Raw genomic sequence first — 24,173 nt, forward strand, 5'->3', positions numbered from 1 at the left:
AACTTTATTGAGGTGTGATTGACAAATGAAATTGTAATGAAGGTGCTGAATTGATACATGTATGTATTGTGACATGATTACCACACTCAAGTTAATGAGCACATCTGTCACCTCACGTCGTTGCCTGTGTGTGTAGTGAGAGCAGTTGAGACCTACTGTTAGCACATTTCAGGTGTACAGTATTGTTACTCTAGTCACCTTGCTGTCCATTAGAGCCCCAGAACTTACCTAGTGAAGTAGAGGTTGGCCCTGCCTTTAAAGGGTCTAACCACTAGAGGGCATTTCTGCATTTCAGAACAGAATTGCATCTTAGCTGATGCATTCGTGTTGCATCATAGAGCAGCATTTCTCACCGCACTCCTTGGAACCTTCAGGGCAGGGTTTGCTTCAGAGGGCAGGTGAGACCAGAAGAGCTGGCCTTTAGCTGCAGCGTTTGCCTTTCACTTGTGCAAGCTGTCCCTTAAAAAGGAAGAGCTGCCGGGCGCGGTGGCTCATGCCTGTAATCCTAGCACTTTGGGAGGCCGAGGCGGGCGGATCACAAGGTCAAGAGAGCGAGACCATCCTGGTCAGCCAACATGGTGAAACCCCGTCTCTACTAAAAATACAAAAATTCGCTGGGTGTGGTGGCCCGTGCCTGTAGTCCCAGCTACTGGGGAGACTCAGGCAGGAGAATCACTTGAACCTGGGAGGCGGAGGTTGCAATGAACCAAAATCGCACCACTGCACTCCAGCCCAGGCGACAGAGCGAGACTCCTTCTCCAAAAAAAAAAAAAAGGAAGAGCCAAGGAGACAAGGGAGTCTTGCAGAGCATTTCCCTAAGGTCAGCCAGCGGGTGGAGGTGGATCTGCCAGACTCTGCACTGAGCGGGAGGTGGCAGGGAAATGAATGAGAGCCTAGGGACCAGAAAGGCTTCTCCAGGGCATGGCCGAGCTGATGGCTCCTGGGTCTTTCTGCACAGGCGCTGCGGGTGATGGGGAAGATGATGCGAGAGTGTTGGTATGCCAACGGCGCGGCCCGCCTGACGGCCCTGCGCATCAAGAAGACACTCTCCCAGCTCAGCGTGCAGGAAGACGTGAAGATCTAACTGCTCCCTCTCTCCACACGGAGCTCCTGGCAGCGAGAACTACGTACAGCTGCCGCGTCGAGCGTACGATGGAGGCCTACCTCTCGTTTCTGCCCAGCCCTCTGTGGCCAGGAGCCCTGGCCCGCAAGAGGGACAGAGCCCGGGAGACTCGCTCACTCCCATGTTGGGTTTGAGACAGACACCTTTTCTATTTACCTCCTAATGGCATGGAGACTCTTGAGAGCGAATTGTGTGGAGAACTCAATGCCACAACTCGAACTGGTTGTAGTGGGAAGTCCCGCAAAACCCGGTGCATCTGGCACATGGCCAGGAGCAGTGACAGGGGCCTGAGAGGGGCCGGAGGAGCCGAGGTGTTGCCAGTGCTAAACTACGCTGAGGGTTTCCTTCGGGGATTAGCCCACAGCACACCAACGTGGCCCGGAAGAACCAGAAGTGCAGCCCCTCTCACAGGCAGCTCTGAGCCGCGCGTTCCTCTCCTCCCTGGGATGGACGCTGGGGGGGACTGCCAGTGGAGACGGAATCTGCCGCTTGTCTGTCCAGCCGTGTGTGCATGTGCCGAGGTGCGTCCCCCGTTGTGCCTGGTTCGTGCCATGCCCTTACACGTGCGCGTGAGTGTGTGTGTGTGTCTGTAGGTGCGCACTTACCTGCTTGAGCTTTCTGTGCATGTGCAGGTCGGGGGTGTGGTCGTCATGCTGTCCGTGCGTGCTGGTGCCTCTTTTCAGTAGTGAGCAGCATCTAGTTTCCCTGGTGCCCTTCCCTGGAGGTCTCTCCCTCCCCCAGAGCCCCTCATGCCACAGTGGTACTGTGTTCAGCAGGCTGCTCTGCCCACCCCAGCGTCAGCACAGCTCTCCTCCTCCATCTCAGACTGTGGAACCAAAGCTGGTCCAGTTGTCCATGACAAAAGAGGCTTTTGGGCCAAAATATGAGGGAGGTGGGTGGGATGGGCAGGGAAGGAATCCTGGCAGAAGTCTTGGGTGTTAGTGTCAGCCATGGGAAATGAGCCAGCCCAAGGGCATCATCCTCAGCAGCATCGAGGAAGGGCCGAGGAATGTGAAGCCAGATCTCGGGACTCAGATTGGAATGTCACATCTGTCTTTCATCTCCCAGATCCTGGAAACAGCAGTGTATATTTTTGGTGGTGCTGGGTTTGGGGAGGGGAAGGGAAGGGTGGGCAAGGAGTGGGGAGGGAGTCCGGGGTGGGAGGGAGGCATCTGCATGGGTCTTCTTTTACTGGACTGTCTGATCAGGGTGGAGGGAAGGTGAGAGGTTTGCATCCACTTCAGGAGCCCTACTGAAGGGAACAGCCTGAGCCAAACATGTTATTTAATCTGAGTATAGTATTTAACGAAGCCTGGAAGCACGGCTGTGGGTGGTGATTTGGTCAGCATATCTTAGGTATATAATAACTTTGAAGCCATAACTTTTAACTGGAGTGGTTTGATTTCTTTTTTTAATTTTATTGGGAGGGTTTGGATTTTAACTTTTTTTAATGTTGTTAAATATTAAGTTTTTGTAAAAGGAAAACCATCTCTGTGATTACCTCTCAATCTATTTGTTTTTAAAGAAATCCCTAAAAAAAAAAAAAAAAAAAAAATTCTCTAATTGAACGCACATAGCTCAATCACACTGGAAATGTTTGTCCTTGCACCTGAGCCTGTTCCACTCAGCAGTGAGAGTTCCTCTGCCCTGGGGCTCAGTCTCTCTCGCATTTTGTCCCCACCCTCAATTCCATGAGTGGTTTTTGCTCTAAGGCCCTTTCGTGCACTGTCCAGCTGGTTGCACCCTCTCCAGGCATTTATTCGACAAATGTGTATGAAGTGCCTGCTGGGTGCCAGGTGCTGGGAATACATCTGTGAGCAAGACATGCTTGGGTCCTACTCCTGGAGCACTGTAAAAAGAACTGATTCAAGTAAGTAGATGCCTGTTGTGAGACCAGAGGGTTTCATAATTGGTTCTACGACCCTTTTGAGCCTAGAATTACTGTTCTTACAGAAGATCACTGAAGAAAGAGGAACCCCCACAACCCCCTCCACAAAGAGACCAGAGGGTGATGAGACCTGGGGTTTAGAATCCCAGGTGAGACCCCAAATCACTGCATTCATTCTGAGCCCCCTTCCTGTCCCCAGGGGAGGTGTATTGTGTATGCAGCCTTGGAGCATCTCTGCCTCCAACCCAGCAGTTCTCTGCCAAAGCCTGTGGAGGAAGGAGAGCCCTATCCCTGCCCTCAGGCTCCCCAGTGCTCCTGGCCCTTCTATTTATTTGCCTGATTATTGCTTCTGTCCTTGCATTAAAGGAGATCTTCCCCTAACATTTGGGCCAATTTACTGGCCACTAATTTCGTTTAAATACCATGGTGTCATTGGGGGGACCGTCTTTACCCCTGCTGACCTCCCACCTACCCCGCCTGCAGCAGAACCTTGGCGGTTTGTAGGTGATGATGGAACTTAGACTCCTCTGCCCAGAGTCACAGGTAGCCTCTGGGATCTGCCAACACATGTCCACTCCCAAGCCACTAGCCCACTCCCCAGGTGGCCCTTCTGCCCTGACCCCACACACAGTCCAACTCTTCACCTCTGGGGAAGACGGAGCAGGTCTTTGTGAAGCTCCCACACCCACTCCTGCCACTTTTAACACTAAGCGAGAATTGGGGAGAAACCGAAGCTGTGTTTTTGGCCCCCGAGACTGACCCTGATCCATAGTGCTACCTGCACCTCTGGATTCCAGATTCACAGACCAAGTCCAAGCCCGTTCTCACGTCGCCGTAAAGGCCCCCGAACGGCATTCTCGGTACTTCTGTTTGTTTTTGTACATTTTATTAGAAAGGACTGTAAAATAGCCACTTAGACACTTTACCTCTTCAGTATGCAAATGTAAATAAATTGTAATATAGGAAATCTTTTGTTTTAATATAAGAATGAGCCTGTCCAATTTCTGCTGTACATTATTAAAAGTTTTATTCACAGAGCTTCTCTGGTGCCATCTGTCCCACATACGTAGTGCGGCCACCCAGCTTTAGTCAGGGGAGTTGGGAATGGGGTGGATGTTCTAAGGTCGGGGTCTGGTGCTCACACCAGCTGTAGCAGACCCCAGCAAGAGGAATGCTGATCCCAACATCCTGGGTCTTCCTGAGATTGTTGCTTTGGGTTCCTAGAGGGTGGGTCTGGCGTGTAAGGGACAGAAGACACCAAGCACCCTTTTATTGGGCTTTGTGTGAATTTGTCTTCTCACGTTTTTTCCTGTTTACAAAAGAGGGTCATGCTCCTGGTTAGTCACACTCTCTCATGTCTCAGAGGCATGAGTCCTCCTCCTAAGCTGAAGTGAAATTCTGGGATACTTAGGTGACTTTGAAGAGGAAGTCTTCAGTGGTTACTCCTCTGGTATTCTCAGCGTGTGGTGGGTGTGAATGTCCTCTCTCTCTAGGCTGAGGGGATCTAAAATAACAAATCCTAGAATCATAGTCTCCAGTTTAGATGAGACCCACAAGATCCCCTGGTTCACCATCAGGCACTCAGCTTCCCTGCTATGTCCCTGTCAGGTGCCTGTGTGGCCTCCTGCTAATGCTGGACCACAGCTCCCTCTGTAGGCTCCATGGCTCAGTGGAAAACCCTTCCTTCTGTAGAGCTGGGCAACTTCCATGAGACTTCTACAGAGTTTTCAAAGCAGTTACTCTCTCTTCCCTTATAAGGTCCCTTAAAATATGTAAAGGCAGCTGTCATGAATCTTCTAGCAAAGCTTCGAGTTTCTTCAGTTAATATTAGCGAATACTTACTGAAAACTCACCACGTGCTAAGCAATGTGCCAAAATTTGCTTTATATATATTAACTGTTTTAATCCTCAGAGCAACCATATGAGATGGGCACTATTATCTTCTCTTTATGGATTAGGAAACAGGATAGGAGAAGTCAAATAAGTGGCCCAAGATCACGTAGCTCACGGGTGGAAAGACCTTGGGTCCAGGATGTTGACCACAGAGCACAGCCCTTCCCCCACTGCACTGTCCTGCTCTGGTTCCATGTTCCTCACCCAGGCTGGCCGCTCTCTTCTGAACCTAGCTAGAGTCTGGGGCCACAAAGGATGTGTACATGTTGCATCCAGGTATTAACAGATATCACAGACTAGAATAAGAACCCCACAGACTGTGTGCTTTATGCCACAGATCACATCCCAGGACTGCATCTCATCTCTTGATTGAGTAAAATCCAGCTACCCTCTCCTTCCTGTATAAGGGAAGTTGGTGTTCTGAACTCAAGTGCAGGACCTTATAGTTTTATTAAGTTTCACTATAGACCATGCCCATTGCTCCAGCCTGTCACTACTTTTAAATCCTGATTATTACCCAGAGTTTTCCATTGTCCTGAGTTTTCCCAGTCTGAGACTCTGCTGGGCTGAGAAAATCAAGTAACTTACTCCTAAAAGTTTGCTTTAAGTTTGGCATCTATGCCAATAACCTAATCAGCTGCTAATTAAATTGTCCTTGTGTCCTGGCCATAATTTTTTATTTTTTGTTCATTTATTTATTGGGACAGAGTCTCTGTCGCCCTGACTGGAGTACAGTGGCGCGATCTTGGCTCACTGCAACCTCCAGGGTTAAAGTGATTCTCCTGCCTCAGCCTCCCAAAAAGCTGAGATTATAGGCACCCGCCACCACACCCAGCTAATTTTTGTATTTTTAGTAGAGATGGGGTTTCACCATGTTGGCCAGGCAGGTCTTGAACTCCTGACCTCAGGTGATCTGCCCGCCTCCTCCTGACCTCAGGTGATCTGCCCATCTCCTCCTGACCTCAGGTGGTGATCTGCCCACCTCAGCCTCCCAAAGTGTTGGGATGACAGGCGTGAGCCACTGCTCCCTGCCTATTTATTATTTTAAATAGAGACAGGGTCTCCCTTTGTTGCCCAGGCTGGTTTTGAACTCTTGGCTTCAGGGAATACCTCCTCCTCAGCCTGCCAAGTTGCTGGGATTACAGTCATGAACCACTTCACTTGGCCCATAATTTTTAGATGGACAGAGATAGCAGAAGAAGCCCAAGTACTTTGTTAAAGTATCATTGTGGCCCTTTTTGATCGATCTACCTGTTCATTGGAAGGAAAGACAGTGGTTTGTGGTGAATCTCGGCCTGGTTCAAATGAGTCTCCTTACAGGCCATCCTGTGAATAGTCAGTCATCTTGCCAGGCATGGACCTAAAATTCACTAGGCTGTGATTGCAGGTTCAACTCTTACCATTTTGAAAATCAGAATGGCAACCATTCTAGTGCCTCTTCCTGTGCCTTTGAAGGTTGCCAACAATGTTTCATCTTAGTGAGGCCTGTGACACAGGAGGCTTGACTTCATTTGAATGTTGTGTCACTTGGGTTATTGTTTCACATAGCTTAAATTTCTGTCCCCCAGCCCATATGTCTTCGGACCTCTACAGGCCTTAGAATGTGCTTGCTAAACACAACCAAACGAGAATGAGGAGTGGTGGAGTTCAAGAGACTCAGGAACATAAGAGAAATGCACAGCACAGGTGAGGGAAGTAGGAGAAGCCCTGGCTCAGGCCAGGAACGGCGTTACCAGTCGGGGTTCTCCAGAGAAACAGAATCGATAGGATGGATGGACAGATAGACTAGAAAGAGAGATGACTCATGGTTGTGTGGGCTGCAAGTCAGGGTAGCAGGCTCAAGAGACCCAGGGAAGAACTGATGTTGCAGTCCTGAGGGCAGAATCCTTTCTCAGAACACCTCAGCCTTTTCTCTTAAGGCCTTCAATTGGTTGGATGAAATCCACCCACATTATGGAGGGTAGTATTATTTTTGAGCTTTACTCAAAGTCTACTGATTTAAATGTTAATCACATCTAAAATACCTTCACAGCAACATCTGGAATGGCATATGACGAAACTGGACAACTGTGGCATGAAAGTTATTGGGGATTCCATGGTCAGAGGATGGGATTTAAGGAATATGGAAGATATCCCTGGGTCCTTCTGAGAATTCTCCTTGGAAGCCAAAATGGGGATTAATGGGGGCTTAGGGTGGTTTAAGGAACAATTGGTTAGCTTGGGCTCTTGTAAGAAGTATTTGTCAAGCAACCTTAATGAATGGAGTGGTAGGTAGAATAGAAAGCTATGGCGAAACCCCATCTCTACTGAAAATACAAAAATTAGGTGTGGTGGCACACACCTGTAATCCCAGTTACTCAGGAGGCTGAGGCATGAGAACCACTTGAACCTGGGAGGTGGAGGTTGCAGGTTGCGGTGAGCCAAGATTGCACCACTGCACTCCAGCCTGGGCAACAGAGGGAGAATTTGTCTTAAGAAAGAAAAGAAAAAGAAAAAAGAAAATAAAGCTAAACAATCCATGGTCCCTGCCTTTCAAGGAGTTTATAATCTAGACAGATAGGATTTGTACAGGCAACAATAAGGCAGATTTGGGCAAATCTCATTACAGAGCAGTATGCAAAGTACCATGGGATCACAGATGAGGTGTCTCGGGAAAGAAGTAACATATCCCTGGCCTCCAGCAGCTCCCCACCTGGTGGAATGGGTGAGTTAACGGCTGGGATGGAATGAGATCAGTACTACCATAGGGATAGAATACTGTGGGAACGCAAGAGAGTCAGGAGGTTGGGGTCAAGAGAGAGACATCTATTTTGGCCTGCTGACTGAGGAGAGGAGGGGGTTTTAGTCAAAAATAATTGCCATTCAAGAACCACACATGTTCAGTATGGCTGCAGAACCGGAGGCGGGGGTGTGATGAGGGAGCCTGCTGGAGCTGTTCCCATTGCTGAGTTCTGAAAGGTCAGGAATTCATCCTGGGGCCAGAAATGGCAAATAGGTAGCACCAGTGCCATCACTTGCCCTGTGACAGGTACCTCAGACTGTACTAATCTATCAGTAATTTGTCCTCTTGAGTTGGTCTCTCTCCACATTTTTCTCAACAGCGTGCTTACTGTCCCATAAGTTAAAACACATTTGTCATTCTTGATGTAGGGAATAGGCCATTGGAGGGTGTCTTGGTCAGCTCTGGCTGCTGCTGCTAAGTACCTTAGATTGATGGCCAGGCATGGTGGCTCCTGCCTGTAATCCCAGCACTTTGGGAGGCCAAGGTGGGCAGATCACTTGAGGTCAGGAGTTCGAGACCAGCCTGGCCAACATGGCCAAACCCCATTGCTACTAAAAATACAAAAATTAGCCAGGCATGGTGGTGCACACCTGTAATCCCAGTTGCTCCAGAGGCTGAGGCAGGAGAATTGATTGAACCCGGGAGGTAGAGGTTGCAGTGAGCCAAGATCATGCCACTGCACTCTAGCCTGGGTTACAGAGTGAGACACAATCTCAAAAAAAAAAAAAAAAAAAAAAATTTCCTTGGATTGGGTAATTTATAAACAATATAAATGTAATGCTCCTAGTTCTTGAGGCTAGGAAGTCCCAGATCGAGGGATCAACAGGTTCAGTGAGTGTCTGGTGAGGGCCTGTTCTCCTAGATGGCGCTTTCTGTGTCCTCACATAGTGGAAGGGGGAAACAGGCTCCCTCAAGCCTCTTTTATTAGGGCATTAATTCCATTCATGAGGGCAGAGCCCTCATGACCTAATCAGCCCCAAAAGATCCCATGTCTCAATACTATATCACATTGGGTATTAGGTTCCAACATAGGAATTTTGGAAGGACACCATCATTCAGACCATGATAGAGGGTTTTAAGAAAGGGAGTGATGTGATCCTGTTTGTCTTTTGGGAAAATCACAGTGCTGACTTGAGAAAGGAATTGCAGTGGTGGCAGAGTAAGAAAAGCTGGGAAGGGGCCGGGCGCAGTGGCTCACGCCTGTAATCCCAGCACTGTCAGAGGCAGAGGCGGGCGGATCACCCAAGGTCGAGAGTTCAAGACCAGCCTGACCAACATAGTGAAACCTCGTCTCAACTAAAAATACAAAATTAGCCGGGCACATGCCTGTAATCCCAGCTACGCGAGAGGCTGAGGCAGGAGAATCGCTTGAAACCAGGAGGTGGAGGTTGCAGTGAGCCAAGATGACGCCATTACACTCCAGCCTGGGCAACAAGAGCAAAACTCCGTCTCAAAAAAAAAAAAAAAAAAAGAAAGAAAGAAAAGCTGGGAAGAACAGCAGGAGAGACAGTGGGTAGAATACTCAGGTTTGTATTGAATAATCAGATATGAATGGTGAGGGAAAGGAAAGCTGACTTCAGTTTGGAGTAAAAGAGAGAATCTGGCCGGGCACGGTGGCTCAAGCCTGTAATCCCAGCACTTTGGGAGGCCAAGACGGGCGGATCACGAGGTCAGGAAATCGAGACCATCTTGGCTAACATGGTGAAACCCCGTCTCTACTAAAAAATACAAAAAACTAGCCGGGCGAGGTGGCGGGCGCCTGTAGTCCCAGCTACTCGGGAGGCTGAGGCAGGAGAATGGCGTAAACCCGGGAGGCGGAGCTTGCAGCGAGCTGAGATCCGGCCACTGCACTCCAGCCTGGGCAACAGAGCAAGACTCCATCTCAAAAAAAAAAAAAAGAGAGAGAATCTTAGCCTGGCAGTTTTGCATATGTGTTTGGGGGTTAGGGAAGTTGGTACACAACACTGTCCCCTGGGAGAGGGAACCAGGGATGAAACAGCTGAGCAAGTGGTTTGCCAAGTGGAAAGAGATGTGGGCAGTCTGGGGCCCTAAGAACTGCCATTTTCTTTCTTCACTATGTGCAACTGTTCTGAAACAAGGCGGGGTAAGATAACACATACCCTATGTCTTAGGAGTTGCGTGCAGATGCTATAGAAAACCTGGAGACTTAACCTTCCTTCCTTCTGCCACTCCAACCCGTTCATGCCAGAGATGCCCTGCCATTTTCATCCAAGAGGCCAGATGGTCCCTGGCCTTTGAACAGGACTAGACCCAGAGACCACCTACATTCAATGCAAATAAACTACCTTGATCCTACTGCAAGACCCCCCAGGATCAGATCTTTGGACTGTGCCAGATGAACCATACTGCTAGATTCTCTCTTCTAGGCCCCCGAACACACACAGACACTGTCCCATGGAAATGGTCCGGCAATAGGAGCCATGAAGAAAAACAGCGACTCCCTGCCCAGTCAGCTGCCCACCAGCTGTCCACCGCCCACAAGAGGTGATGTCATGCAACTGGGGGCCCAGCCCCTCATTCCTGACAGACCAGAGAGCCAGGGCCCCAGGCCCTCTCCCTCCCACCTCCCCAGCTTAGAAGCAGTGACAGTAGCCAGTGAGGAACTCCCAGTGAATTATTCATTTCTGACAGTTCTGGGCCCTACTGATGGACAAGGCCCATGTTAGAGCTCTGAGACTCAGAGGGGCCAGCACTAACCCCAGGTGCTCTGACTTCCTCATGGTACCCTAGAGCTTAAGCTGCTCAGTGGAAGACTCAGCTCTCCCAATTTCCTCCACAGGGGGGCCGCTGACTGTTAACATAGCCAGGCGAGGGGTTGTCCTGAAGAGAAGGGACGTTACCTAGGCCTTGTCCATTAGCTGGGCCCCCGCTGTCTAAGCCCCCACCCCAGGCCAGCCAGGAGTGTCAGGAGCCAGGGCAGGCAGAGCAAAGGGAGGGATACTGAGAGCTCATTCTGAGAGAGGCTGGCTTGGGAAGAAGGTCCAGATTGAGTACAGATGTCTGAGGAGCCAGAGCGGTGGAGGTTTTGTGGGGAGGCTTCCTGGAGGGAGGAGGAGGGGATGTGTCCTGGTATGAAGCTGCAGGTGGTGTGCAGAACGCTTCCCCCACCGCCCAAGCTTTAAAGGGCTGCAGAAGATGGGATGAGAACAGATGCTAGCCAAGAGACTTAGGCTTAGGAGAAAGCTGTGGAGAGTTGGAGAAGGCAAAGCTTTAGAGGCCTCACATATACTGCCTGGCATGCAAAGGTTAGTACACCAAGAACGCCTGCCAGCAGTCTGCCTTCTCCCTGCTGAATTTCACCTGCAGCAGAAGCAGCTTTGATGCAAAAAACTTCCTAACTGACGCTGTGAGATTCCAGAACTCAGTGACCAAAGTGGAGCTTGGCATCCCAGTTGGCCCAGATCCTCTTGGGAGGAAGAAGAGCCGTGGGGGATCCTGAAACAGGGCTGGGATTCCAGGTGGAGTCTTCCAGCCTTTCCGCCTGGCTTGAAGATTTTCCGCCAAGAGACTCATGGCCACCAGAGGGCATCACCACTCCACAGTGTGGCATCCTGGGCTGTGGGGGCCCCTCCTTGGAGAAACTGGGGAGATTGGGAGGGGGAAGCAAGCAGGGACCTCTGAGCTCTCAGGGAGCTACCAGCAGCTGAATTAAACAGTCTTTGGAGTCAAGAGACCTGGGTTCTAGTGGGTTCTAGTCCCTGTTATGATTCTTTCTCTCCCTGGCTTCAGTTGCCTCTGTTAAATGAGGGCTTGGACCATACGGTATCCTTTCCAGACCATAAGGCCATTTCTGGCTCTGAAATCCCAGGATTTAAGGAATCACACAAAGGACTTGGTAAAAATTGCACTTCCTGGGTCCACCTTTACTCTGGGGTTCTCTAGGGCTTTCTGCCTAGCAAGAGGAGGAAACAAGGCGTAAATTTCAGTCCTCTGGTGGTGTTTGCTCACTTGGAGGCCCGGAGGTGGACTGTCCTGCATAAACTGGGGAAGTCTGCCTCCGCCTCAGCTGAAGGATGACTGGCTCCACAGGCTGTTAGACACAGGGGCTGGGCCACACCTGTGGCATCCACTTCTCCAGGTTTCAGGCAAGATGTGTCTAGTAGGTAACCCTCTGTGATAGCTGGAGTGGCTCCTTCACAGAGGAGGTTGTGCAAGATGCCCTTTTGCTGGGTCCCTTTGGGGATAAGCAATGGAATGAATGGAATACATATCATTGCCTTTCCACTTTGCGCCTCCCCCCTCCCACCCCCCACAGATGCCGTCTGTCAGGAGCAGGCAACAGACGGTCCCGGGGTCCATCTGTGCTAATGCTTCACAATAGAGTCCCATGTTTCCCCACCGACACCCCCTCGGCCCCTCAGCTGATGGCCACTTGGTGGTGCCAAGGCGGGAGGTGGGAGGAGGGAGAAGAAGGCACTAAGAGAGCTACCTCTTAGCTCCTGGCAGTCCTCAATCCACCCCGGCCCCCCACCCAACAAGCATCCTGCCATCTGGACTTGTGCAATCACTAAGGGGCGGAAAAGCACCCTCTTCCACCCACACCTCTTGTAGGGGATGGGGGCCTAGAGGACTGGGGGTGGGGAGGAGAACACAGAGTCAAGGAGACTAGAGAAGAAGGAAGAAGAAAGAAGACTGAGCCAGGCACGAGAACTGAGACAGGCAGGAGGCAGAAAGCCTTTCCTGGCCTCGCAGGTGGACGTGGCCATTGCCCCTCTGTGCTCCTTATGCCACGTGTCTAACGCAGCACATGTGCAAGGTACCACTCCCTACCAGGCCAAGAGCCTCTGTAACCCCAGGGCCCAGCCAGTACCTGGCACAGAGCAGGGCTTAAATGTTGGATAACAGCACAGAGTGGTTAGATTGCAGGCTCTGCAACCAGGCTGTCTGGCTTTGAATCTCAGCTCTGCCGCTGAGTGACTTAGGGCAAGTTACTTATCTTCTCCGGGCCTCAGTTTCCTCATCTGTAAGGGAAGATAATGGTGCTTATTTCGTAGGGTTGTTATGAAGACCAAGTGAGTTAATGCATGTATGTAAAAGGACACACAGAACAAACAGTGCGCACTGCACATGGTAAGTGCTCAATAAATGTTAACTGTGAAGGCATAACAGATTTGGGAAGACTGGGGGAGGAGGGGACAGACAGGGGCACCGCATTGCCGCCTCTGCTTCTTGGTCGATGGGTGCTGGGACATGGAGTCCCCAGCTTGTGCTGCTGACGCCCTGTGGTGGCTAGCCGCTCTTTAGACACCAGACGCTGCCTTCCACTTCCTCCTCTCACTTCTTATTCGGGCACCACTGACGACAGAGACTTCGGCTGGGCCATTCCCGCCTCTCCTACCGCCTGGCAGCCATGGTAACAGCCTGGGGGATGGTCCCTACGATGGGGTCAGAGAACGGCTGAGCATGGCCATCCCCCCCGCAGCCCTGAACTCCGATTCGGCCTGGGCTCATCCCAACCTCCTGAGTCAAGTCCATAGTAAGCGTCTGTCTGCTGGGAAGGGGGATCTGGGCCTGGCATCAGGAGCTGAGGAAAGGTGTGTTCAGCAGGGATCACTCAAGCCCCTCGGAGGGGATAGGCCAGAATTAAGCCTACTGCTTTCAGGGTTTCCACCTCTTCCCTTTCTCCTAGACGTGGGAACAGGGGGCAGCCTCTTTCAGCTCTTCTGGGGCAGCTGTGTCAAGGGAAAATCCTGGGCCCTCTCACTCCCTGGGGGCTTCTGTGCAGAGTTCAGGGAGTCTCCTCCCTCCTCTGTCCGGCCTCCACCCCTACTGCTGCGCAGCCCCGCTGCCTCTCTCCCTGCCCTAGAGTCTCCTGCAGCCCCCTGGATCTCCTTGACTCTCCCCACCTCCCTGACTCCCCAGGCTTCCTACAGTGACCTCTTACCGTGCCCCGCTCCATGAATCGCCAGAGCGATTCAAACCTTGCTCAACGTCCCTTCACAGACCCCTCCAGGTATCACGCAGCCCCGAGCCCCGCCCTGGGGGCCTCATCCCGCCCCCTCGCGTCCGCTGCTCGGTTTCCCCCACCGAGCGCCCAGCTCCCGCAGTTTCCCTGGCCGTCGAGCGCCGTGGGCGGGGCTCCAGGGCGGCTGCGCCCCGTGGGGAGGGTCCTGCGTGCTGGGGGCGAGGCCACCCGAGGCCGCTCCCCGCCCGCCCCCAACCCCGCCCCTCTCTCAGAGCCTATAAAGGGAGGTGACGGGCTGCTCGCCCGGCTGGCATCCCCGAGCGGAGCCACCGCCGTCTCCACCCGGCGCCCGGCGCCGAAGCCATGACCCTCCGCCGACTCAGGAAGCTGCAGCAGAAGGAGGAGGCGGCGGCCACCCCGGACCCCGCCGCCCGGGCTCCCGACTCGGAAGTCGCGCCCGCAGCTCCGGCCCCGACCCCGGGACCCCCTGCAGCAGCCGCCACCCCTGGGCCCCCAGCGGACGAGCTGTACGCGGCGCTGGAGGACTATCACCCTGCCGAGCTGTACCGCGCGCTCGCCGTGTCCGGGGGCACCCTGCCTCGCCGAAAGGTGCGTCCCCCGCCCGCCTTCAGGACCTGCTTAGCCCCACTCCGTCCCCCTACAGGGCCTGCTGACCCCGCAGTGCCCTCTCCTCGGCGTCCGCGGAGTCCCCCACCCACCTTCTTCCCCGCTGGGTGCCTCGACTCCCCCGCGTTCCCCGCTGCTCCGAAGGCTGTGGCCCTCGCCTGCACACCGTGCCCAGGCTCGGTGGCTCTCAACTCCTCGCCCTATACGCGCCGCCCCATCGCGCCCCCTCTCTCCCTCCTTGACTCCTCCCGGCACCCCCCTTATCCTACTCGCTCCATCTGGCTTTCTGCTCCCCATGCCCCGCCTCCTCGTGGCCAGGTGTCCTGAATCCCCAGGATCCCCTCGCCCCAGGGGCAGAGACGGCCCTAGACAAGTTGAAGGTCTGAGAGCCCCCGGTGGGAGAGGTGGGCCGGTGGCCGTGCCGCGTGCGTTCTCACCCTGAGGAAGTGCGTGGGGCGCCGCTGACTCCGGAGAGCACACCCTTCCGAGGGGACTCCCCGATTCCTGGGCTCGGGGCCTGCCGCCTGGCCCCACGTCTGATGTTCGGGGCGCGAGGGCCACAGCTCCCTGGACTTCTGCCGGAACCGGACGTAGTGGGAGGGGTCGCAGGGAGCCCACGGGGCAGGAAGGATGCGGGCCGCGCCTACCTCCTACCTCGGAGTCTCCCCTCCGCCAGCCTCTTCCTCTGGCCCCAGGGGACCTGAGGCTCAGAACCTACACAACACCAGGTTAAGGAGAGGGGCCTGGTGGCCTTTCCTCACCCAGCCACCCTCCTTTGCCCCTGGCCCCCAGCTAGCCCCCACACAATGAACAGCTTGTTGAGAATTTGCATTTTATGAAAATCATGTTGAAAGACAAAGGGGTCTCTCTGTGCTGCCCAGTCCTTCCTCCCTGGCCATTTGGGAACTGTCCCCACCCCTGAGGCCAATCTGGTTCTGACCCTTCCCTTCCTTGCCTTGGGCAGCTTGGGGGGAGGGTTAGCAAAGGCACAGACCAGAAAGGCCCTGGGCTGTGCAGGCTCCAAAGGAAAGGGCTGCTCTGGGACTGGACCTCCTCCAAGGACCAAAAAGTTAGGGAGGGTAAGAGACTAGTTTATCAAGGACCCTGAAGAGACAGGAACCTTCATCTCTCATCCTTCCCCCACCCCCCTGCCCCAAAAGAACTCCCGATCTCGCTCCTTTAGTGAGACTTACTGACAAGTTTGACATCTAAGATGTTTTGTCCCAGAAAGCACAAAATGTATGACAATGGAGAGAGACCCAGGTGTAGCTGGGCACAGCTGGTCACCTGCAGCTGGGATCCACAACTGGTCCCTGAAACGGGCTGTACCTTAGGAGACCTGGCACCTATGTCCCCACATTCTGGCTGGGATTGCCAGCCCTTCAGGCCGGGGTCCCTGACCCTAGCCCTCCCAAGCCACTGTCTGTAGCTGAGAAATTAGATGGAGAGACCCAACTGGCAGAAGGTCCTCGGAGCACCTTGATAGGTGAGCCCAGGGGACACCTATCCTCTGAATCCCACTGGGGAAGAGCCCCTGCCTCAGCTTTGGGAGTCTGGATGGCCTGAGCCTCTACAGACATGGGCCCTCGGGGTGGAGACCATTCTAGAATAATGATCTCCCCACCCACTGCCAGTGTGGAAACCAACAAGGGCTTAGAGGTTCATGGATCTGGAACCCAGGAGGATGGTTGTGTCCCTGCAATCTCAGGTATGAAGGTAAGGCCGTAGAGAAAGTTGGGGAGTGGTGCCAGTAGTGACACTTGGCAAATAGTTGTACCAGCACCAAAGCAGGTGTGGATGTGGAGTTGCAAGAGGCAAACAGGAAGTGGGTCGCTGTGTCCAGGGTAGCACTCTCAGCATCTGCTCAAGGACAGTCCTGCCTCACCTGCTCCTTCTGACCATCTTCCTGCCCAGGGCTCAGGATTCCGCTGGAAGAATCTCAGCCAGAGTCCTGAACAGCAGCGGTGAGTCACCAGCACCCAGCCCCTGCCATGGTCCAAAGGGGTGAGGTGCTGGGTTGGGCGGTGCCAGGACAGCATCTCAGCCTAGCGAGGGTAGTCATTCTCCTAGCCTTTAAGCATGGCTCCCCCGCTGAGAGTGAGGGGCAGGTGGGGGTGTGGGCTGTGTGAAGGGGGTGGCAGAGAAAGGAGGTAGGGACTTTTGAGTCATTAGGTGCTCTTCAACCCACCCCCAGTCCCTGCCAGTTACCCCTCCCTGGGGAGATCTGGATGAACGGATGTGGGAGGTGGGAGGGGGTGTAGGCAAAGCCTATGGGGAATGTCCTAACCCGGGCCTCCTGGGCTCCCCTGAGCCCTCCCAACCTTGGCAAACCCCATGGGCCCAGACCTTAGCCAGGCTGTGTCCAGCTGCTTGGGGCTGGCTACCCCTGCCTCCAGAATGTCAGTCCTCTTCTGGTCCCAGCCTGTGGCAGCCCTCTAAGGAGGCATCTGAGTGTGGGCAGAAGTTTCCCTTCTCTACTCAGTTTCCCTTCTCTACTCATGTCCCATCCCTGATTTGGGCTTGACTTTCTCTAAAATGGATCAGCAACTGGCCTGCTGGCCAGATTGGCCTGTTTGGCCCTTGAGCTAATAATTTTTAAAGAGTTATAAAAATAAAAACAAAGAACAATATATGACAGAGATCATAAGGGGCCTGCAAAGAAAGCCTAAAGCATTTACCATCTGGCCCTTTGCAGAAAAAGTTTGCTGACCCTTCCAAAAAACCCTAGAACATTGGGGTAGACGCCGAACTCCCAGCCACCCTGCTCCCTGCCCCAGTAGTACAGAGAGAGGGGAAAGGCCTGCTGTTCAGAGCGAGAGGGGCTCGAGTTGGAGTCGGGAGGTGCTGCTCAGCATTTGGGGGAATATCTGGGTCAGGCTGGGAGTGGAGGAGCCTGGTCTCCAGGGCCTTTCCGAGGCTGAGCTACTTGAAGGGGCCTTTGGAGGCTGCTTTAACTGTGCCTCTGGCTGGGCAGGAAGGAAGGGGGTGGGAGTGGGCAGAGGAAACTCTGGGCTCCCCCAGCAGGCGAGGATCTGGAGCGGCTCCAGACCATTGTGTCCAGCGGGCAGGCCTTCAGTGCGGGAAGGGGCGGCCTCGAGGCTCCCCTCCCCCAGCCCCCACATCTGGTGGGCTGGCCCCAGCACAGCTGGGAGGAGCAGCTGTGGTCTTGCTGAGCCTCGTGACTGGCCTCTGGGGGTGGGGCCAGTCCTCTCCCCAAAGCTGTGGAACAGAGGAGGCTCCAGGCTGTGGCTGAATTTGGGGCCTTAGCTAGTCAGTAAGTGGTACTGTAGGGCTCACTGGAAAGCTGGGGTGTGGCTAAAAAACTCAGCCGGCCCGTCCTTCAGGGGACCGGCCCTTCTCTGTGCTTCCCTCCCACCACTAGAGGCTGGATTGGTTCTCTGTGGCTCCACGAGGCTGATTTCAGTTGGGTATGGGAAAGACATTCCAATAATCTGTGAGGAGACTGAGCTGTCACTGGAGACTGAGTCCTGCTGGAATGTTCTAGACCAGTGGCCAATATCCAGGGAGGCCCAAGCTATGGGACTGCTACACCTTTTAATCCTGATTGTCTTGACCCCTGTGTTTCTTGCAGGAAAGTGCTGACGTTGGAGAAGGAGGATAACCAGACCTTCGGCTTTGAGATCCAGGTGGGAGAAGCTGCACACAGGGGTCGGGGGGTTGAACGGCCAGCCTGAGGGATGCATGGACTTGTCCCAACCCTGGGCTGAGGGTCCCCTTGTCCATTACAGACTTATGGCCTTCACCACCGGGAGGAGCAGCGTGTGGAAATGGTGACCTTTGTCTGCCGAGTTCATGAGTCTAGCCCTGCCCAGCTGGCTGGGCTCACACCAGGTGGGGCCTGAGCCCAGGACACCCAGGTCTGGGAAGGGGATATGACCTTACTCCCAAGCAGAGGGGGTGAGAAATCTCTCCTGAAATCAATTCCTCTTCCTTTTCCTTCTTTGAGAAGGCCAGAGAGAAGAAAGATAGAATCAGGGCTTTGGATCTAGGCAAATTTGCCATGTACTGTGTGATCTTATATACAGCTCCATCTACAAAATGAGGGTAATAATGCATCCAAACATCACAGTGCGGCAAGGGGATTCCCTGGGCACAGAGCCAGGGCCTAACTAATGGTGGATGCTGCTGCTGCTGCTCTGATTCCTCCCAGCAACCTGGCAGTCAGCATGGGCAGGAGCTGGGGAAGAAGGAACATTCCATTAGGTCTGCTTGATATTGGGGATCAGGCCAATCCTGCCCCCAAATGGACCCGACGCTGAGGAACTGATGTTACTCCCTTTAAAACAATTAACAACTTTTTTTTTTTTTTAAGAGACAGGGCCTCACTCTGTCACCCAGGCTGGAGTGCAGTGGCATGATCATAACTCACTATAACCTTGACCTCCTGGGCTCAAGCAATCCTCCTCTTGCCTCTGCCTCCCAAAGCAATATGTTACTTCCTCTAACAAGGAAATTATGCCTCAATAGGAGACCCCTGGATTGAGCAGATCTAGAGTCCCCAGGTTCCAGGAAGGGCAGCCTGAAACTGTATGAATCAATCCCCCCTCCACCATCCTTGCCCCTAAGCTCCTACCTCCTTCCCACTTACCAGCAGCCCGTGCTAGCTATCATAGTCCATTTTCTGTTACTATAACAGAATACCTGAAATTGGGTAATTATAAAGAAAACAGGTTATTTAGCTCATGATTCTGGAGGCTGGGAAGTTCAAGACTGAGTGGCTGCATCAGGCGAGGGCCTCATGCTGCATTCTGACATGATGGATGGCATCTAATGGCAGGAACGCCTGCAAGAGTGGCGAGTAGGCACATGCAAAAGAGACAAAACATGGGTGATCTTGCTTTATAGCAACCCACTCACCAGGTAGCTAAACCAGTCCTGCCAGAGCAAGAACTCACTCCCCAAAAACAGCATGAATCCCTTGATTGGGTGGATCCTTCATGGTCCAAATGCTGGAGTACAATGGCGTGATCTCAGCTCACTGCAACCTCCGCCTCCCGGATTCAAGCAATTCTCCTGCCTTAGCCTCCCGAGTAGCTGGGATTACAGGCACCGGCCACCACACCCAGCTCATTTTTGTGTTTTTAGTAGAGATGGGGTTTTGCCGTGTTGGCCAGGCTGGTCTCGAACTCCTGACCTCAGGTGATCCACCTGCCTCAGCCTCCCAAATTGCTGGGATTACAGGAATGAGCCACCGCGCCCGGCCCCAAATGCCTCTTAAAGGTCCTACTATCTCTCAACACTGTTACATTGGGGATGAAGCCTCAACATGAGTTTTGGGGACAAACCATATTTAAATGGTAGCAGTAGCCAAGTAGTATACTACAACTTCTCAAGGTAGTTTCACATCCACTCTCCTTCCCCATCATCCCTGAAGCAGCCACAGCAGGGATCCATACCCCTTTTTACAGATGGGAATGGAGCCCTCAGATGGAGCACACCACGCTTGAGGTCAGGAGGCTCTGCAGTGGTGCAGGGTAGCAGAACTATCCCTCTAGGGGCCAGTCATTCCCTGTGCTTCTCTCCCACCACCAGAGGCTGGACTGATTCTCTGTGGATCCATGAGGCCCTGCCATGCCTGGGGCCAGGGTTGGTTCCCAGCTGGATGCTGCTCACCTGCCCTTCCCTAAATTGACTCGGTCTTATGGCCAGCGTGGACTAGACAGAAATAACCAACTCTGAGGGCAGCCCAGGGTCCTGGGTTGGCTTAGCCTTGGGACAGAGCTTGAGGGTAGAGTGAAGGTGTTGGGTGTGTGAGGTCCCCGCCCTTTGGCTGGGGTGCTGGGCCTGGACAACCTGGTAGTCACTACAGGCCCAGACGAATGGCTGTGGTTCTGTGTGTTTGGATCTAGTAGGAGAGATGTCAGAGGAAGTCTACCGAGAACCATGAGAAGTTGGAGGAGGGAGTTCGGGAGTTTTCCTTGGAGTTACTACCCACTCCTCTCCCCTTTCTGGCTAAGGTAGGATGCTGGAATTCTAGCATGCCCCATGGAGCAAATCTAACCCCCTTGTCTGCCTGGCAGGGGACACCATCGCCAGCGTCAATGGCCTGAACGTAGAAGGCATCCGGCATCGAGAAATTGTGGACATCATAAAGGCGTCGGGCAACGTTCTCAGGTATGTCTGGGAGCCGAGGTGCCTGAGAACTCCTGAGCTCAGCCTCTTGGTATTTCCTCAGCCTGTGGCTCACTCAGCCTTTGATTCCCCAACCTCAGACTGGAAACTCTATATGGGACATCAATCCGGAAGGCGGAACTGGAGGCTCGTCTGCAGTACCTGAAGGTAGGGAAACCCAGATAATGTCCAGCCTCCACCCTCCTCTTCCCAAGCCTCTGCCCTGTGGGGGGTCATTTATATCTGAATCTCCTTTAACTGAAGGTTTCTTCTGTCTACTCCCTGACCCCTTGTCTGTACCCACGTCCTGCTAGTTTCCTGCTAGCTTGTGACAGTGGGGTGGGGACTGTCTCTTGCAGCAAACCCTGTATGAGAAGTGGGGAGAGTACAGGTCCCTAATGGTGCAGGAGCAGCGGCTGGTGCATGGTAAGTAGATCCCGGGGTGTGAAGGGCCACTTGTTCTGCTCCAGATCCCCCATCTGTGCTACCCCCTCAGAACTGGCGGGTTCTAGTAAAGAAAGGTTTACTAGTAAACCTCCACAGTAAAGCAAGGTTTGTTGAGCTACTACTACTTTGGGTACTGCCGCACCCACATTTCTGGTTATTCTCACACTAGCCCTCTGCAGGTAGTGTCATCTTCACTGTACAGAGGGGAACACCAGGGCTCAAAGAGTGTGTGTCAATTCTTCCCGAGGCCCTTTTGTGCTAAGCGGCCCCCATAAGGATCTAAGTGATAATTCCTGATTTGCGGGTGAGGGAAGTAGGGTCTCAGGGTTGTGCCTGGCCAGGGCCACAGAGATAGATGGTCAGCAGGACGGAGTGGGGATGCCCCATCCATGCCCTCCGACCCTTTGCGGAGGACACTACGGCCCAGGCCTGACCCACCCCCCCACCTCTCCCGTCTCTGCGCAGGCCTGGTGGTGAAGGACCCCAGCATCTATGACACGCTGGAGTCGGTGCGCTCCTGCCTCTACGGTGCGGGCCTGCTCCCGGGCTCGCTGCCCTTCGGGCCTCTGCTCGCCGTGCCCGGGCGTCCCCGCGGAGGCGCCCGACGGGCCAGGGGCGACGCCGACGACGCCGTCTACCATACGTGCTTCTTCGGGGACTCCGAGCCGCCGGCGCTGCCGCCCCCGCCGCCCCCGGTCCGCGTCCTGGGTCCCGGCCCCGCTGAGACCCCTGCAGTGGGGCCGGGCCCTGGGCCGCGGGCCGCATTAAGCCGCAGCGCCAGTGTGCGGTGCGCAGGCCCTGGCGGGGGCGGAGGTGGGGGCGCGCCGGGCGCCCTCTGGACTGAGGCCCGCGAGCAGGCCCTGTGCGGCCCCGGCCTGCGCAAAACTAAGTACCGCAGCTTCCGCCGGCGGCTGCTCAAGTTCATCCCCGGACTCAACCGCTCCCTGGAGGAGGAGGAGAGCCAGCTGTAGGGGCGGGGGCGGGCAGGGAGGTATTTATTTATTTATTCGCAACAGACAGCGCTAAAAGAGGGGGAGGCCGAGCCAAGAGGACCCCAGGAGCCCAGAGCAGCGGGAGAAGGTCGTTGCTAGCCTCAGCCCACCGGGTCGATTCCTGGCTGGTGTCTGCTGAGGGAGTGGGGGGCCCAGACCCTTCTCTTCTCCTCCGCCAAACCACAGTGGGAGCTGGGGCAGGGGGAGAGCCAGGAAATCGGGGGCCAAAGATGGGGGTGCTTGCCTACAGTCTGCATCTGTAGTGCCTTGTGGGGTATCCAGGAACACCCTCCCAGCAGGGGATGGGGACCTTGTCCCATGAAGCCCTCTCCTTAGCTTTACTTGCTCCCCCGCCCTTAGCCTTGGGGAGAAATGGCCCGTGGTGGGCTGACCCCCCACCCTCCACACACAGTTCCATGACCCAGCGGGCCTCCAGGGGCATCGGGTGCTGGTCCTCCTCCCTCCTGGCCTCGACCCCTAAGGGCTTCGCCCCTCCCAGGGGCCTGTAACTAAGTCGGGTCCTGCCAGGCAGGGGGCCTGTGTTCTGTGCCCCTTGGGGGACAGGAACCGGCAAGTTCAGGTGGGGTGGGGACAGCACAGACTGTTCCACCGTTCTGCATATTGTTGCTTCTGAACCACAAACTGTATAAAATGGATGGTTTTTTGCATCTGTGTCAGTGTGGTGACTGCCTGAGGGGGAGGATTGGGCTGGGGCAAGCTCTGACTCCACCATCCCAACCCCCGCCCAACGCACACACGTCTTGTTTTCTTGCAGCCTGAAGCCAGGGAAATAGGCTGGGAGATTTAAACTTACATGTATGGGCCTGAGCTGGAGGCCCCACACTTCTTCACAGCTTGAGCCTCCCTCCCCAGATACCCAAGCAGGTGGTGGCCAAGGCTTACCTCAAGTCCTCAGCCATCCCTGTAGAAATACGTGTGCTTGGCACGCCTTCCCAGCTTCTGAGGTCTCCCTTGAGGGGCACAAGCCAGATCTGCAGGGACTTGAGGCATTACCACCTGGCCTGTGACGGGCCCAATCACGGATCACCCTGTTGTTCTAGCAGTCTTCAGCGGTTTCCCATAATCCCAGGATGAGATTGATTTTTTTTTTTTTTGAGGTGGAGTCTCCCTCTGTCACCCAGACTGGAGTGCAGTGGCCCCATCTTGGTTCATTATAACCTCCGTCTCCCGGGTTCAAGTGATTCTCCTGCCTCAGCCTCCCGAGTAGCTGAGATTACAGGCAGGCGCCACCACACCCAGCTAATTGTATTTTTAGTAGAGACGGGGGTTTCACCATGTTGGCCAGGCTGGTCTCGAACTCCTGACCTCAGGTGATCTGCCCGCCTTGGCCTCCCAAAGTGCTGAGATTACATGCATGAGCCACCGCGCCCGGCCTCCCAGGATGATATTCTGACCCCTGCTGGCCTCTGCTTCTCACTCCCTGCTCTGGCTGCGCTGCTGGCTGTACTTGGCACACTTCAGACCCCTTCTATCAGGGTCTCTGCACTTGCCCCTCCCACAGATGGCTCCTTCAGTCCTCAGCCCTGCCTCCTGAAGACCTTCCCACCCAGTGGGAAATACAGTCATACCCTCCTCTGTGACAGCTCTGTTTTATTCCCATCAGATTATGCATCGCCATCCGGGACTGTCTTGACTTTTATGGGTTTATCTTTGCCTGCCCTCCCCACCCAGGAGGATGCACGCTTCTTGCAGCAGTGCTCAGGAGCCTTTTCTGTCTTCACTGCTTTATTCTTGCCTGATGCTAGCACATGGTAGACCCTCAATACAGCGTGTGCCGACATAGTATGTGCTCAAACATCTCCAAGTGGTGGTCACGACCTCTTTGAAGTGACCTGTCTGGGGTCATACAGCAAACTAGTGGCAGAGCTGGGCCTGGGACTTGAGGCCCCTGCTCCAGTGCTCCTCCCCGGGAGTAACCAGTGTGCAAGGGGTGGCTTTGAGTGAGGTCTGAGCAGACCCTCCCCGCCTGTCCTGCACCATGGTTCTTGCTTTTTGAGTGGGTCCCGTTTCTGTTTCTTCTTTTGCTCCTTGAGCATCCCTTCTGCACACAGCAGTCAGCGTGATCTTTTCAAAAAGGAAACTGGATCACAACCCTCCTCTGCTTAAACCCATTATGCCTTCCCCTGGAATAAAAGAATAAGGTCCAAACTCTTTACCATGGCCTATCCATAACACATCCCTCTGGGGAGACAACACCACAGCATCCCTTTCTCCAGGCTGACAGCAACCACACAGGCCCAACAGTTTGGTAACTGGGAGTCTTTTGTGCAGTATCTAACCTCTGCAACTATATCCTGATGCCCTGCATGAATTTCTCTAGAATTTGGTCTGTGCCTCTCCCT

The 24,173-nt window shown here is 54.1% G+C and overlaps 2 protein-coding genes and 2 long non-coding RNA genes across 22 annotated transcripts in view; 2 read left to right on the plus strand and 2 right to left on the minus strand.

Moving 5' to 3' along the window:
* ACVR1B (activin A receptor type 1B) overlaps positions 1 to 4,046 on the plus strand; it is a 45,782-nt gene extending 41,736 nt beyond the window's left edge. For 16 of the 17 annotated variants that reach the window (XM_077952452.1, XM_077952464.1, XM_077952460.1 and 13 more), the window contains one exon: positions 959 to 4,046. In XM_077952452.1, coding sequence (XP_077808578.1) covers positions 959 to 1,084 — 126 coding nt within the window. In that variant the 3' untranslated portion in view covers positions 1,085 to 4,046. 17 annotated transcript variants of the gene reach the window in all.
* On the minus strand, positions 4,013 to 15,553 carry LOC114670850 (uncharacterized). The gene is made up of 3 exons (XR_003720627.2): positions 14,677 to 15,553; positions 12,518 to 12,668; positions 4,013 to 11,881 (listed from the first exon to the last, which is right to left on the minus strand). It is a non-coding gene; the product is annotated as an uncharacterized LOC114670850 (long non-coding RNA).
* Positions 12,779 to 14,466, minus strand: LOC114670849 (uncharacterized). Its single transcript, XR_013401105.1, has 2 exons — positions 14,332 to 14,466; positions 12,779 to 13,082 (listed from the first exon to the last, which is right to left on the minus strand). It is a non-coding gene; the product is annotated as an uncharacterized LOC114670849 (long non-coding RNA).
* On the plus strand, positions 13,922 to 22,478 carry TAMALIN (trafficking regulator and scaffold protein tamalin). 3 transcript variants are annotated; one of them, XM_077954329.1, is made up of 8 exons: positions 13,922 to 14,221; positions 16,154 to 16,203; positions 17,832 to 17,886; positions 17,989 to 18,157; positions 20,281 to 20,374; positions 20,473 to 20,539; positions 20,731 to 20,797; positions 21,284 to 22,478. In XM_077954329.1, exons 4-8 carry the CDS (start codon positions 18,133 to 18,135, stop codon positions 21,787 to 21,789), a joined length of 759 nt encoding a protein of 252 aa, XP_077810455.1. In that variant the 5' UTR covers positions 13,922 to 14,221; positions 16,154 to 16,203; positions 17,832 to 17,886; positions 17,989 to 18,132; the 3' UTR covers positions 21,790 to 22,478. The 3 variants fall into 3 exon arrangements, with proteins under 3 accessions (XP_077810455.1, XP_015007239.1, XP_077810456.1); XM_015151753.3 differs by having other exon boundaries at positions 17,989 to 18,091; XM_077954330.1 differs by lacking the exons at positions 13,922 to 14,221; positions 16,154 to 16,203 and adding an exon at positions 16,210 to 17,513.
* Positions 22,479 to 24,173: the final 1,695 nt, after the last annotated feature.

The sequence above is a fragment of the Macaca mulatta genome, chromosome 11, assembly GCF_049350105.2.
Source record: "Macaca mulatta isolate MMU2019108-1 chromosome 11, T2T-MMU8v2.0, whole genome shotgun sequence".
Lineage (NCBI taxonomy): Eukaryota > Metazoa > Chordata > Mammalia > Primates > Cercopithecidae > Macaca > Macaca mulatta.

Bases quoted from the DNA above. Each gene is read 5' to 3' on its own strand.
- TAMALIN (XM_015151753.3), top strand. From the start codon at position 13,976: ATGACCCTCCGCCGACTCAGGAAGCTGCAGCAGAAGGAGGAGGCGGCG. The intron at 14,222-16,153 runs GTGCGTCCCCCG...CTTCCTGCCCAG, and splicing joins GCACCCTGCCTCGCCGAAAG to GGCTCAGGATTCCGCTGGAA. The intron at 20,540-20,730 runs GTAGGGAAACCC...TGTCTCTTGCAG, and splicing joins CTCGTCTGCAGTACCTGAAG to CAAACCCTGTATGAGAAGTG.